The 15757-nt window shown below is 31.1% G+C and overlaps 1 protein-coding gene across 6 annotated transcripts in view; it reads right to left on the bottom strand.

Moving 5' to 3' along the window:
• Window positions 1-15757, bottom strand: part of LOC106471402 (deoxyribodipyrimidine photo-lyase-like) — a 23814-nt gene that overhangs the window by 3789 nt on the left and 4268 nt on the right. For all 6 annotated transcript variants that reach the window (XM_013931998.2, XM_022399993.1, XM_022399994.1 and 3 more), the window contains 6 exons: window positions 15087-15437; window positions 11217-11362; window positions 9740-9922; window positions 8573-8728; window positions 2183-2381; window positions 777-929 (listed from right to left, as the gene is read on the bottom strand). In XM_013931998.2, coding sequence (XP_013787452.1) covers window positions 777-929; window positions 2183-2381; window positions 8573-8728; window positions 9740-9922; window positions 11217-11362; window positions 15087-15348 — 1099 coding nt within the window. In that variant the 5' untranslated portion in view covers window positions 15349-15437. The remainder of the gene's footprint in view (window positions 1-776; window positions 930-2182; window positions 2382-8572; window positions 8729-9739; window positions 9923-11216; window positions 11363-15086; window positions 15438-15757) is intronic.

Genomic DNA, 15757 nt, shown 5'->3' with positions numbered 1-15757 from the left:
TATTTAATTAAATACAAATTATTTAGTGCATTACTACCAATTAGTATATGAAAAGTAGGGTTAAGTGTCATAAATAATCAAAAAATATTATTTTTTGTATGTGAAAGACTTAAAATGTTAACTGAAAGACTGCCAAATTTCATGAAGATATACACACTATATTGAAAGTTAGAAGTATTAAATCTATAAAGACTTTAAATGAATACAAAGAGGTCATGTGGTCAGTCAAATTGACTGAGCCCATGTTGAAAGAGTTAAGCTAGACCAAGTCAAAAACTATGAATGACGTATGTGTGGGGAAATTTTACATTGTGTTCCTCAAAAAGTCAGTGACATAAGTGTGAAACAACATCTATCATGACGACATATAATGAGGACCCCCTGTAATTACAACACACCATAATAATCAAGACTAAGAAACAATGATTAGCCAAAAAAATTGATGATACCCTTATATTCAAGTTACAAGAGTAAATTAACAATATTTTATTTAAAACTAATATGAAGTTTCTCCTAGGGAGCTATGAGTGTCCTATGATGCTCAAAGAAGTTTCATCCACTAATGATTTTATTACAAGTGTGTTGAAATCAACCAGAAATCAAAATTTGATTTATCTTTGTTTTATAGAATACATTTCAACTCTGAGCTTTTTTGGTATTTTTAGTGTGTGGAAAAATGACTACAAGTTTACTTTCTATAATTGTTTTCATTCTATGGTCAAATGCACCCAAGGCAGACTGCAACCATCCATTAAAGAGAATTAGATACATCTTACCTTCTACCTGGTCATACTTGGGATTAAAGAAGCAAAAATTATCTGCAAGTTCTCGTCTAACAACCGCTTCTTCTATATAAGCATCCACAGACTTACTGTATTTATTTCGAAACTGCTTTACAGTCAGGACACATCTTTGCACTGATATCTGACCTGCAGCAAGGATTTTAATCTTGTTTAGTCAAGTAATAATTTTACAAGTAGCAACGAGAGATTATACAGGTATAAATTGAGTCAAATCATTATTACTGCCAAGCATAATCATAAAAACCAACAGTTTCAACTTTATCCACCTATAATGAAAATTTTGCATCCAGTTAAAAGCTGTGACATTTATTAGAATCCAAGAAAAATGTTACTACAAGTTTCTCTGATGTTCTTTTTGTACAGTTGCTACTGAACTTTGAAGAAAATCGTTTGGATATATACTTATTTAGATACTTAAAATGACTATACATATTATATGCATGATGGTTCAAACAGTTGTTGGCCTATATCTAAATTTCTTGAATGTGGATAACATTTAAATTGCAACATCAAAATTTATTGGTCATTCATCAGTTTGTGTTCCATGCTTATGTATTGTACTCATATGCTTATACCTTAATCTGAAACATGAAAATTGAAAAATTATAACATAGTTCTGGGTCATAGTCCAAACGTATACTTTTGTTGAAATCCATTCAGCCATTTTCGAGAAATCTTGCTGACAAACACACACACACAAAGAAACACTCACACAGAGAGGGGTGAAAACATAACCAAATGTGATGGAGGTAACAACTGCATTGGTTGATTTACACTTCTGGAGAAGAAATCAAATATACTGGTAAACCAAACTACATTTATTAAAAAATACTATTCTATTTCCATTTCGTGATTAACTTTTAAGAAAACGTTTTACATAGCTGCTATTAAATGTTTAAAAAATATCCCTGCTTCATTATAAAGCAATTTTAAATTAAGATTTAAGAACCAGTGTTAACAGATGGATTATTCTAAACTAGAAAGAAATTCACACACAAAAAAGTTTTTTTTCATGTTAGTAAAGATATTCAAACCATCATGCCACAAATACTAGGTGCTCTTTGCTGAATGCTTGTAAAATTATCATTATTTTTCTCTCTAACCAAAAATTTCAAGATTAAATTTAGAAATAAAGATTAAACATCATTTCAATACTTTGTTTTTATTCTGGAATAAATAAAAGTCTTACCAATTTATAAATTTTTATTTTAAAATATTTATTAAAAAATTATATTTGATACAAGCTTTAAAACTTTCTATTAATTTAAAGACATTACCTAGCAAATAGTATGAAACAATAATCATATCCCAAGAATGGATTTAAATGAAGTTTTAATTGAGGATGAGAACATTTAAACCACTTGTGAGCATCAACTAACCAAAATGAATCCAAGGTGATAGGTTACTGAGGCTGTTTTTTGTTGGATCATTACGACTGTCAGAGAAGTTTTTAAGTCGAATGTTGCAAAAGTTGAATAGCATCTTAAGGCCTTCTTTGGTGCCTGGTGTGGCCCATTTAACTTCTTTAACAGACTGGTCAACCAGCAAGCTAGCCTCTGCTGCTTTCCAGTCAACTGGCTGAAATACAATAAGAATTAGCTTATGTACCTACTTACTTATGACTTTATCAAATGGTAATATTCCAATATGTATGCATGCAATTATAGATGCTAGCTTCATGTATCATTTTCTGATTATTATATTAATTCACTTTTGTTTGGTCAAAATTTTTATTATGTAATGTGAAAATACAAGTTAACAAGCTTCTGTTAAGGGCTATGAAATAATGTTTATAACATTAACAATATTTATGACTACAAAATTTATAGCATTGATTTTACTCTTGGATCTTAGCCCTAAAAATTAAATTGTGAATACTAACAAAACACTTGTTAAAGATGAGACATGCTCATTTTGTAAACTTTTGCTGCTTTATAAAAAATAATTTGCATGTCCCTAAACTTCACAGTATTGGAGTAAATTTTACATTTTTAGAATTAAAGATTAATTTCAAACAGGTACTCTGAAATACTGAAAGTCTTCCCTTGTTGAATTACTCTCATGCTGTTAACAAAACATGAAACTCAAAATTTCCAAATGTCTTTTGCACAATGCTGATCATGTGTCACCCATAATTACTCACTCTCCCATCTTCCACCTGATTTATTGTACATGTTCAGGCCCATACACTGAGTGTTTGAAAGGGGGTTTCTAATTTGTGAGACCAAAAGCCAACACATATTGTGTGAAGTACAATCAGCCAAAAAATGCTAATACTTCATCAGAATGATGTATATTATGTAGAAAACGTTACCCCCCCTCCATGTGTACGTGCGTGGTGTTAGGGGCACTTACATAAGATCTGCTTTCCTGCCATAACTTAAACTTTTTTGCAAGTTGTAGTCGTGTTGAAAATTTGGTTATGGAGAGATGAGAAGGAAGATAATTCAAGGTAAGCAGCTGTTTAAAATTCCTCTTAATTCCAAAAATGTAAAATGTAAACCAGACTTACTTCTGAGGTAAAATAATGAAAGCCAGAATACCCACATTGTAAAGGAGGTAGGAATATAATCTATCTGGACTACAAAAAATATGTAGCCAAGGAGAGATGGGGCAGAATCCAGAACAAGAAACTACGATGGAGAATGAGTGAAAGAGACCAGCTTTATAAAAAGAGTGGACATAAAGGACACTTACAAAAAAGGCATTCTACTCAGTAGGGTACCTCTTTGCTCATGATATCCTTTAATTCAGGCAAAGGGTTCAGTTTTGTGAGTGGTAATGATGTATTGAACCTGTGGAGCCAAAACAGAAACAGATAATGGCATAAACAAGGAGGAGGAAAATGGTGGTGTAGGAGGAATACTATGTCCTACTCCTGAAAGGCTCTTGGAGAGCAACCCAGACACATTTTTATAAAAAAGACATACTACAAAGTGTAGCCCCCTCCTCATTCATACTTAAAATGGTTAGGAAGTCACACAACTTACCAAATTAGTGGGCACCCAGGGAAAACTGAGAAAGACCCAAAGAAGTCCAAGGATGGGTTTAAGAGCATAAGGATAGTGCAATGGCAGCATCAAAACATACAAAAATAAATTAAAACATGGATGATCTCCATCCTGGTTGGACTGGAGACATCTAGTGATATCTCCAATGTCATTGAAAGTGGTAAACACACACAGGTTGGTAAAGTACTTACTGAGACATCATCAGCCATCAGATGACACACTTAGTCCACTTTCAAAGGGCAACACCCTCACATGGAGCATGGATCCCCAGCATGAAGGGTTGAATGGTGTAGAGGACAAACAAAAAGGTTAAAACATATGAGCATGTTGACTGGATGAATTTAGATAAATACTGTAACTTCCTTCAGAAGGAGAGGCTGTATTAAATGTTTTTTGTATTTACTAGTAAGCGTAAAATGAAATATTCACAAACCCATACACTCTAAAAATAGTGAACAACAGGAATGGGAGGTGTTGGACAATGGGGAGTAGAGATAAAAAAAGCTCACCAGTTATAGATTCTATTGAATTTGGAGAATAACCAAAAACAGAATCATGAAGCTGTACAGACAGCAATATGATGAGGGTAAAACTGCAAAAAAGTTGTTGAATTTGCCCACATGCTGGTCTGCAAGATATCCTGTAAAGGGTACCAAGATTTGGAGGCCAAAGACATAGACAAATGTCAAATTTGACAACATGTAACCCATAAATCATACCAAAGGTGTTTGGAAACATCATGTTAAACAAGATGGATCAACTGCATAGGCCAATTTGTTAATGTTTATAAAGCACAATCCATGGAGCAAGATTCATTATGAGGAACAAATAACCAATGTTGAATCCTGCAAAGAAGAATTAGTTTGTGCAAGATAGCAACAAACAGCCCTGAAGAAACATAGGATACATTCCGTGGAATTAGATTTAAGGTGAGATAGCTTAACTCTCTTGCTACAAGGTCGGTATAATCGAATGACCTCATAACCACTTTGTACTCGTTATAGTTTCCATACTATAACTTTTAATACACTTTGTGTATCTTCACAAAATTTGGCACATTCTTTTAGTAAACATTACAAGTCTTTTGTACACAAAAAATAAGATTTTTAATGGAGTATTTTTACTAAAGATTTGTCCGTGAATATATATAGTATTTTTATATACTAGTCCGAGTGCTAAGTGATTTCCACCTTAAGATTAAAAATACTTTTCTTCATGTCAAAAAATTTTAAATTTTATTTGAATAATCTCTAAAACCTCCTAAATAAAATTCAAACATTTTCTTTCAGTAAAACTATATATTTTATAAAATATTTTTTCTACCCTACCTTTATACAAGGTTAGTAAATTTGACTGACCTCATAACCTCCAAAATAAATTGAAATAAATCTAAATTACCCATTTTTCTTTCTAGAATGACTTCAAATTGTATTATGAAACTACATTTGTTTATCCTAAATAGCTTTAAACTCATAACAGTATAGATCTGTTTATACTTAAATTTTATTGTTTTATTGCCCTTCAAACCCTAATTAATATTCACATCATTATAAGTTGCATATCATTGGGCTAACATGCAACTCATGTTACACTATTGAATTACATTACACATAAGCTACTTGCGAGCTGCTCATGAGTGTACCTCATGAAAATGTTTTTATACTATTATTATTATTTATTTCACCTAATCTAACCTAAACTAACATAAAAAGTTTCCTATTTTTATATTTTAGTTACTTTTATAATAATAAATAAAGAATACACATGAAAAAAATAAGAAAAAAGTACTTATCTGTGTCTTTTGCTGTCGATGATGCTTAACCCTACTTTTTATACTAATGGTAGTAATACATGAAATAATTTTTTATTTAATTAAATAATGCATTAAAGAACACAGAATAATAACGTGCAAAAAGCAGACAATGTCCCATAACTATCACAATTTTTCTGGCTTTTTAACTATGTGACAAAAGCCATTAGGAATTCAGCTAAGCTCGTTGATGTTTTTCCTGTGGGAATAAAGGTTGAATTGAAAGAGAAACTGACAATTCTCTGTACAGAAAACAATGTAATATCACATGTCATTTGATAGATGAAAACCTTGGCTTTCTATTTGTTATAAATACTGTATTATAACATTAAAGAGGACTACTGGCAATTTCTGAAAGAAAAGATGTGACAGGTGGAAGAGGCAAGAGGGGTCTGGTTGTCTATTTCTTGGCTTTGTAATGAAATAAGATTGGAGGTATGAAAGTTATGCTTTGTCTGAGCAATGACAATATTATAATAAGTAATTTCGGTAAAATATTGTACTTCTTGGAGGGGTGGTAAGTAAGTTAAAGAAGAGGGGATGTCTAGAGAGCAAATATCACAATTCTCACACTAGGGGAAATACCAGATTTTTTTTTTATATTGCCTTATTAAAGGAAGAACTTAAAACTTGTATATACTATTAAAATATGGATTATTAGCTATGTTTTTTGTGGTATATTTATTGGTATACCATGAAAAAAAGTGGTTTAATAAACATTTGAATATAACTCATTCAAACCTCATGACAAGCACAAAGAAAGATGTCCGTGGAGAAAGGGTTAAGTAACACTGTAGGAGAAAAGCAATTGTAATCTCTTCTGATCAATTAAATTTGAAGTACACAGGCCTGATGGGGATATAATTTCAAAGTCTTTCAAAATAAAAAAAGAGTAAAAAGCATCAATGGTAAAATTCTTTGACAGTCTCCTCCCTGAAACAAGTAGCAAAAGAAAACATGTCTTCAGGGAAAGACAGTATAGTAAACATGTTGTCAAGAGTTCAAAGTGAGAAGATAATAGATGACCTCAGACCAGGCTTAAATCCCACTGACGACAATGTAAAGATACTCATGACTGATGTAGAAGCTTGTCTACTTAGTTAGTGAAAGCCAATATAATCAAGAAAGAGAACCTGCTGGAATATTCACAACACCAGACACATTGCTAGATCAGAGAATGATAAAGTGTGAATGTAGCCAAAAAGAACTGCAGAGAGGAAGCAAACTCAGTGGTCCAATGAATGTGAGTCAAGGACTGATGATTCAACTGAGCTAGGATAATCCAATCCTCCACATAATGAGGATAATTGACATATAGTGTGTGTAGAAAATTAGCAAAAACTCGATGACTATACATGTGAAGACAAAGGGAGCTCAAACCAATCTGAAAGAAAGGCCTTGAACTGATAAGCTATTCCTAAGTGTACAAAACAAAGAAACAGATGAGAAGACTTACGAATCAGAATCTGTACATACGCATCTTTGATATCCATTTTCATCATCCAATAACCTTGATGAAGGACCTTGCATAGCATCCATCCTGAAAGAAAGAAAGAATACTGAGATAATGACTAAGACAGGAAAGATCTAATACCGGTACCAGATGGTACTGAACCATCAAAGAGGTATTCATAAAACCTGCAGGGATACCCCTTAAAAACTCAGCAAGAATGATGCAAATACTTTGATTGACAAAAAATTCAGACATTGCAGTGATGGAAAATTTCCAGCATGCCCAGAAAAGAGTAGTGAAATAGAGCCTCAACAGAGGCAGTAGGAGTAGAAACAGAAACATTAAGAGAATTGACTGAAACGAAAAAGAAGTATTAGCTTCAGAATTCTTCACGAAAAAAAATACTACATGATGTAGACAGCATGACTGTCAACATAGAAATCTAAATTACAGAAGAAAAGTAAAGCTTATGTAAGATCCCCTGATGTATGTGCAATAAGTCATGTAGAAGGTGGAGAATTATGGGTAAATGATGCCCGCTCTGCAAGGTGTAAAGGACATTAGTAATTTTGAGTCACAGGTTTTGTTGACAGCATGAGTTCAAACTCATCAATGTATGTTTGCCTGAATTGAAAGGAACTACAAGTGATAGTTAATGTTCATCTCTAATCATCCCATAGTGGGGTAATTAGGGACACTTGATAAACTTTACATAATTCTGGACCCTATGATTTTCCCATAAGATCCAGTTGACTATAATATTGAGCTAAATTGGACCACCTATCTACCAATTATATTTATCTACAAGCCACAGCTTTAGAAGTGAGACTATGTATGTGTCACCATTTAGAACAATCTGTCCTGTCAATCCCTGACTACTTAATTTTACAGTAATAGTAAATATATTCAGCCATGTCATATGTCTTACTATAAACTGCAGTAGAATTAATTGTTTAGAAGATATGGAAATTATACTAAACAATGAAAACAAAACAAATACTTACAATAAGGTACTAAAAAATTATTACATAATTAGGACTAAATCGTTGCTTACAGCTTGTGCCTAACTATATTATGAAAACACAGTCAAGTCAGGAACCAAGTAATGAAAAAAATTTGTATTTTTCATTTTATGCCAATCTTAGAACATACTAATCCTACGAATTATTCATTACAGTTACAAGAAGACAGTAATAATTACTAGAGTTTTTACTGTTTATAAAGTACATAATTTGATAATATGACATAACTACAGTACAGTTATATTGAGTGTCCTCGCTGTTTGAAAATAATTCTTTTGTGAAAATAATATTAAATGCTACCAAGTATTCTACCATGAAACAAGAGAAATGTAGCTGATACGCAGAAAAAAAAGATGCAAAAAGCACTTGAAAATATTTAGGACAATAAGAAATCTGGTATTAAAAATAACTTTATTTTCATAGTACTCACATTGTCCCATAAGTATTAGCTAAACAATAATTAATGTCTATACCTGAGACTTCAAGCAAGGATGTGGGTGACATATCACAGGAGGGAACTCAGTCATGTAAGTAGAAAGTTTGTCATGAATCTTCCTGCGAATGGTACGAGCCCCATATTCTAGTTTCTCAGATGCCTCCCAACAAGGGACAATATTGTGTGCATCAACCTTAAAAGAATGTTGAAAAACTGAATGACTAGTCTTGTAAGCTATTTATAAAGTAATGAGTCTGTTATGCAGACTTATATTTACAATATAACTTATAATTTTGAACGAGTTTCCATCTTTCTTTCTTTAACACTGAGAGAACTCCATGCAGATAGCCAGTGATGTTCAATTTGTTATTAATATTTACAAATAAACTATATTCTTAGAAACTAACAATTAATGTAATATTATTACCAAAATATGTTAAACGTAACCTATATGAATCACAAATGGTAAATCTAATGAAGGTTTAACATGGATACTAACAGTATATGTTACTGAACTATGATAAAGATTCAGTATAGCCCATGTTCTGCCAAATAATGCTTACATGAACATGTGAAGTATTTGGGAATGTAGAATATCTTCGCTTGCATTATTTCTGGTGGCTCGAACATAATTGCTTTCAAACTGAGTAAACATTATACATTACACATAAACAAACACATGTGCATATATCTATTTAGACAGAACAACATATTTCAATAAGATAAATTAATATTTCAAAAACGTGCACTGATACGTTATGTCCAACTGTATAAAACAAGATTCATCTTTGAAAAGTAAACTCTCAACACCACCACAAGGAATGAAACCAGCTATTCAATATAGGTAATGGTATACCTTATGATGTTATCAGTCATAATGATGATTTGCTATCATTAATAAATGAGAATAATCTTCAAAGTTAAAAGTTTTTCTCTTGTCTAACAAATTAGTAAATACCTCCATTTTATCTTTTTTTATTAAGACTGACATCTTACGTGTGATAACTGAAATTTATCCAAGATATTTAATTCATTGACCAAAATTTTTTAACCATTTTCATAACTAACATTTCAGTGAAAATCAGATCTTATAACTGGTTAACCAAGTTCAAGAAGTGCAATAAGAGGTGGCATTAATGTTCACAATAAATGTTCTCTTATGACACAAATGAATAGAATATGTATGTAATTGCACCTGAATTACCTGCCAGAACACAATCTCTGATGGCAACATTTGTTTGACATCATTCACCCACTTTAAAGGCACACGTAATGGACTAAAGTCTACAACAACTGCTCCAATCTGATTTTTCTTGATAAAATTTGGAAGTACTTTGTACGCTTCACCCAGAAGTAGATGAAATCCAATGTTTAGTGACACACATTCCTAAAAATGAAAATAAGCATAATATCTTAATAGTTTATGTTAAAGCTACCTGTAGATTAAGGTACAAAATCAGATAATGTTTTGTATATTTGATTTTCACACATTTTTCTAGTTTACACACACACACACATATATATATAAATATATTCGTCTTGAAATATAAACACCAATTATAAAAAAATAATTAATAAATAGAATTCTGGTATCAACTGCACACAAAACTTTTTTTTCTCCACCCCAATATGCAATGTTCTAAGAATACTGTTAGGATGTCAAACCTTCTAACAAAATAACATCACAAAATTGCACCTTTAAATTTTGCTATAATTCTATTTACTTTTGTGCTAGACAAATTATCAAGAACTTTTCCTCAAGTTTTAGTTTTGCATGTCATGGTTACAAGCACATTCAAAATATACAATATTGTACACACTTCTTTAATAATATATTACATTTTTCAGATATCTCAGGGTTTGAGTTATTTTTCAAACTACTAATATGTATTCTAAAATCATGAATAACACTGTACAAGAAGTAATTTCATATATATCCTAGAATTACATTTACTGACCTAAAGACAATTGATTTTGACTAAAAGTTTCATATTAAATATAGTTGGTAATTCAATAACTTATTTAAAAAATAATGGAGCAATCATCCACATATATATATACAAAATATATATTAAATAAAATGATTAGAATTTCAAGTGTCTTAGAAGCAAAGCACACACATATGTATGAAAGGTTTCTTTAACATACAAATGTTTTTGGGGTGTACACAATTTTGTAGATCAATGATCTAAGGATAAGCATATGCTAGAAGCAATGTATCTGTTAAAAATTTACATGTATATAAGATGAGCATGGAATCAGTTTACTACAGCCTTTCAACCATTACTACCATTAGATACAATTCCTTATTACAAGTTGCAATATAAAATTAATATTTTAAAAGTACTTTAAATTGGTTAATAAATCTATAATTCTTTTAGACTGTTTCACAAGTCCCATCCTGCTAACATAGAAGTTTTGGAGCCTTTTGTGAACAGTATACCAGTAAAATTAATATAGCAATTGTTAATCAGTTAGTCAAAAGCTTAAAAAAATCTTATTCTTCTCACACTGTGCGTTGGTACTTATTTCAGTAATTCAACGAAAATCTTCTATAATTTGAACCCACTAAACAACATAAATTCCATTGTCTTCAACATAAAAAAAACTAACAGAACAAAATTTATGATTTTTACCAAACAAATTTCCCAACATTCAACAGTAGTATGAAAACAAATCACCTTTTCTACTTCTTGTAAACCTTTCAAAATAAACTGATAGTGACGAATGGTAGCATCGAGAAACTTTGGAACAAGGCAGAAACACACATACAAAGGACAACCAACTGCTAATGCAACCTTCTGGGCATACAGCAGAGCCCAATTATCTGTTAGGTAAAAAAAAAGAAAAAATCATTCAATAACTTTGTTCATTCACTGAATATAATCCTATAAGGAGGGTTTAAGTTAGTCTTAATTATCTAAAAAGTTCATAGGATTCACATCCTAATATATATATCCATGTTTATATAATATTTTACATGAATTAAAAAGTATACATAAAAATATATATTGAATATACTTTCAAAATATTATCATACTACTGGTAGTTGCAAAATGAAATAACATATATATATATGTACCAGTGTATTACAATATCCAACCATATATATAAAACACTAAAGATACAATATACCTAAATATGTATCTTAAATTTTTGTAATTATTGAAATAATATATTAAGATAGTACGGTAACCATTATTTACATGGGCAAAATTAATAATTCATGTGTGTTATTCACATCAAATCTAACACAGACCATCCATGTTATATGCAGAAAGATTGGACACAGATATATTTCATGCAAGAAGGGATACCTACTTTAATAACAATTAACTTTTTGTATTTTGAAATGTTAGTGATTTTTTTTTATCCTCTTACTTAGTGAATGTTATTTAGTACAACAAACAAATTATAGTTTTCTAATGAACATACTTTGTGAGTCTATATGACCCCACACAAAATCATTCTATTAGATAGTGATTAAATAATAAAGCAGATATTTATCAAGCCCAAAATTTGTTAATATATACATTTATAAAACATGTATATATAATACTTTGTCGACATTTTGATATCATGAATTATGCCATGATTAACATCAATATTACAGATTCACTAGTCAATTATGATTAATAAGACAGCTGACTTGACAGATTCAAGACTTAGCAGTAGACCTCTAAACATTACATGACATTTAATTAGAATATTCACCTCTTTCTAAGAAGACATTTTTATATTTATTTCTCATGCTTAGCCAGGTTTTATTTTCTATTTTTATTTCCATAGTTTGTAGAAAGTTTAAGCTGTTACTAAATTATTTATACACTACTTATTATATGAAGTATTTATTATGTCTTACACAAATTCATTCCTATATCCTCTTCAAACCTTTTTTACTCCTTCAAATGTTTCAGTTTTAGGTCATTTCAGTATCACACTAGTATGCTTACTGAACTTCATTGTGATAATTACTGCTATATTAAGGAAAACAATTTTCACTTTATTAAGATGAACTGGTCAGAAACTATGGGGCACAGAAATTAAGAAAACATGAGTACATGTTCAATGACAAGAAAAATGGATTAGGTTCTTAATGATGGCACTATTACAACAAAACTATTTTGCTATTACATACACATAAGAAAATAAATTTTAGCCAATTATTTGAAAAAATGGCATAATCATATTAAACTCAACACAAGAAATTAGTACCCTCTCTTATAAGTATATTATCAAGAGTAAAAAAGAGCCTGCACGTTATCAAAGCCTACATGTAAGAGTAAAAAGACTTTTTCAAACTTACTTGCAATGTACTGGAAATCACCCTTATATCATCAAAACTTAAGGAAGTACTGTCTCTACCGAGAACTATACAACTACACAGGTAATGAGAACTAGAAAATTATGGATGTGATTATTCAAAGAATAAGAGAGACATTTTAGTTTGGATACTTTACTTTTTTACATTTCAAAGCAGTAAACTTCTAATGAAATTGGATTATACAAGGTTCAATGCAAGAGACTCGCACACAACAGGAAAACCTCCTTCCAAAGTAAATGATAGATTTGGTTTTGGACATGAATTACAAACAGGACAGCTAAACAGGGTTGATGAAAATTACAACAAGACGTAATCTCCTAGACAATGAATGTAATTAGATGTAACTATCACTGAAACAAGGGTCTGAGCTACTTACATACTGTATAAATATTTAGAGAAAAACTGAATGAAGAAATTTGGGATCACAAGCTTAAAAAAACCTATACATTATGATGAATAAAGTACAAGAAAAGTAATAATACTAGTGGTACTAGGCATAGGCTAATGAAAAAACTGCCACTATGTGGTTGAATAAACTTAAAGGTAAAATGTTAATAATGAAATGACTATTTTTTTGTCCCCACAGCCTTGTGTTGATTTTTAGTAATTTAAAGTAAAATAACATTAAATAAGTCAACTGTCCATTTCCACCAGAATGCATAAACATACAGTACACATAAACTTGACATAAATTCAGCTATATAAAGAACAGAGGGCAGGTACATTTAGTATACTGTGTAGAATCTAACCAAGATAAATTATCATTTAAAATGCTCAAAGAACCGAAAACTTTAAAAGTCCAACCAGTAATATAAAAACATTCAGTATTACATACAGAAGGTGGTACTTTAAAATGTTTACTGCTTGTGTTAGCAACCAACCAAATGTTTTCATCAGTGCTTGTAAAGAAAGTTTTTAACTAGTCAACAGTGAGATTCCATTAAACTGTAAGATTCTACTGTAGAGCTTCAAAACGTAATAATCCAATAAAAATCACAATTCAACAAACAAACCAAACGGCCTGATTTAAATCAAATATTGAAAATTATTGCAGCATAAGATACAAAAGCATGACCTGGGCATATAGCATAATCTAGGTATGTTAGTTTATAGAACCTGGCACCAATATCAGAACTCAAATTTACATACGCAAAGATGTTTAATAACAATTTAGCAACTATTAGCAAAATAACCATTTGTCATAGAAACTTGTAGAAAAAAAATATTTGAGAATATATGTTTTTCAGAATTGAGAAATTATATCTCTGTATTCTGAAAACTTAGCAGACATGATTGTGTAATAAGCTCTAACTTGTATATCTCTAACCAAGCTGCATTCTTGTGTGCCTGGCTTATGCAGTTTTAGTAGTTACCAGAAAATGAGATTTCAACACACTAAAGAATGATTATTGGGTACTAACAAAACACTTGATCAACTTACAACATATTTACATAAAGCAACAGATTGAATTATTTATCGTTATAGCAAAACTTATTTACACATGACAATAGCTACCACGACAAATACCTCAGCACCACCCAGTATCAATAATTTTGTCTCATTGCAATAGTAGTAGTACAGTTAACTAATGGAATATGAGTTTGCATCATGCATAAACAAACTTAAGAGACTAGTCAACTAAACGACAGAAAAAAAAACAACTCAAAATATTGAAGTGAATAAAATATAAAGGAATACCACCCCACAATCTATATCATACTTTCTCAGGCTTCCCACTCCCAAAAGCCATTAACTTTCACACGTACAATATTTTTAGATTTAACAGCTAGTTGTATCTACAATGTTCTGACCTTTAAACAAACAAATAAGTTTTAAATCTAGTTCTTACCTCAAAGTATGCACAAGTACTTTAATGTAGCAATAATCTAACAATCAGTGTTTTGGCTTTGCCCTTTATAAGCTAGTGGGATAAACTTCTTTGATGAGTTAATCATGCAGAACGATGCATTAATTCTCTATCTACTTCATTCCTAAATATAGAGATTTACATGGATCACCATTATCAAGGTTAATACTTTTTACAACTCCTTGTCGTAGTCTTTTTCAGTCTTAAAACATTTGTCGTCAGTTAATTTTCATCTTTTACTTCAACAATAATAGTCCTTTTGTAATGTCTTACTCTTAACCTAATCATGATAAAACTAGAGTTTATCATATTAAACATAAATATCCATTAACTACATTTTAGGAAAACCAAATAAGTACCTTGAACACGCTGGTCTCTTGACATCCAATATACAATCCCTTTGCAATTTTTAGATATATCCTTGGAAGATGAAATAAGCCTTGCCCGTTTTTCAATGAAGTTAAATTCTGAAACTGATTCAGCACATTTCCGTCTTGCTTCTTCTACATCTTTCAAAATATTACTACTAAGCTCAGTTTCTTTGAATGGTTGAGACTTCTGTATTTTATGGGCAGTTCCAGCTTCATCCACCTGCTTTCTTTTGATTGGTTTTGGAGACATTGTCAACAAGTTACAGAATCTGTGTGTTACTGGTTTAGTCCAGAATATATACTGACAGAACTTCAGGGCTGTATTTGAGCAGGAAGTGACTAGAAAAGACCATTATATATGACTAGCTTTTATTACAGCTTCTACAAGTGTTGTCATCACCATAAAAAAAAAAGTCATTTGAGTGCAAAACATTTGAAAAATTGTCTTGAATAAGAAACTTAGTTCCATTTTCCACATCTAGTTATTAAAATACTGTTATGACAGCAGAAGTCACGCGACACTGGGAGCATGCACGCTGGAGTTCCTTGAAGGATCATGAATTATCGAGGAACCCCGTGAATGTTCCAGTGTTTGCTAGATGCCCTCTTTTTTAGTATATAAGCCTGGCAAGAAAAACCAGTGGCATCAGAAGAGATAT

The sequence above is a fragment of the Limulus polyphemus genome, unplaced genomic scaffold, assembly GCF_000517525.1.
Source record: "Limulus polyphemus unplaced genomic scaffold, Limulus_polyphemus-2.1.2 Scaffold4600, whole genome shotgun sequence".
NCBI lineage: Eukaryota > Metazoa > Arthropoda > Merostomata > Xiphosura > Limulidae > Limulus > Limulus polyphemus.
This window is presented reverse-complemented; position numbering and strand designations above follow the sequence as displayed.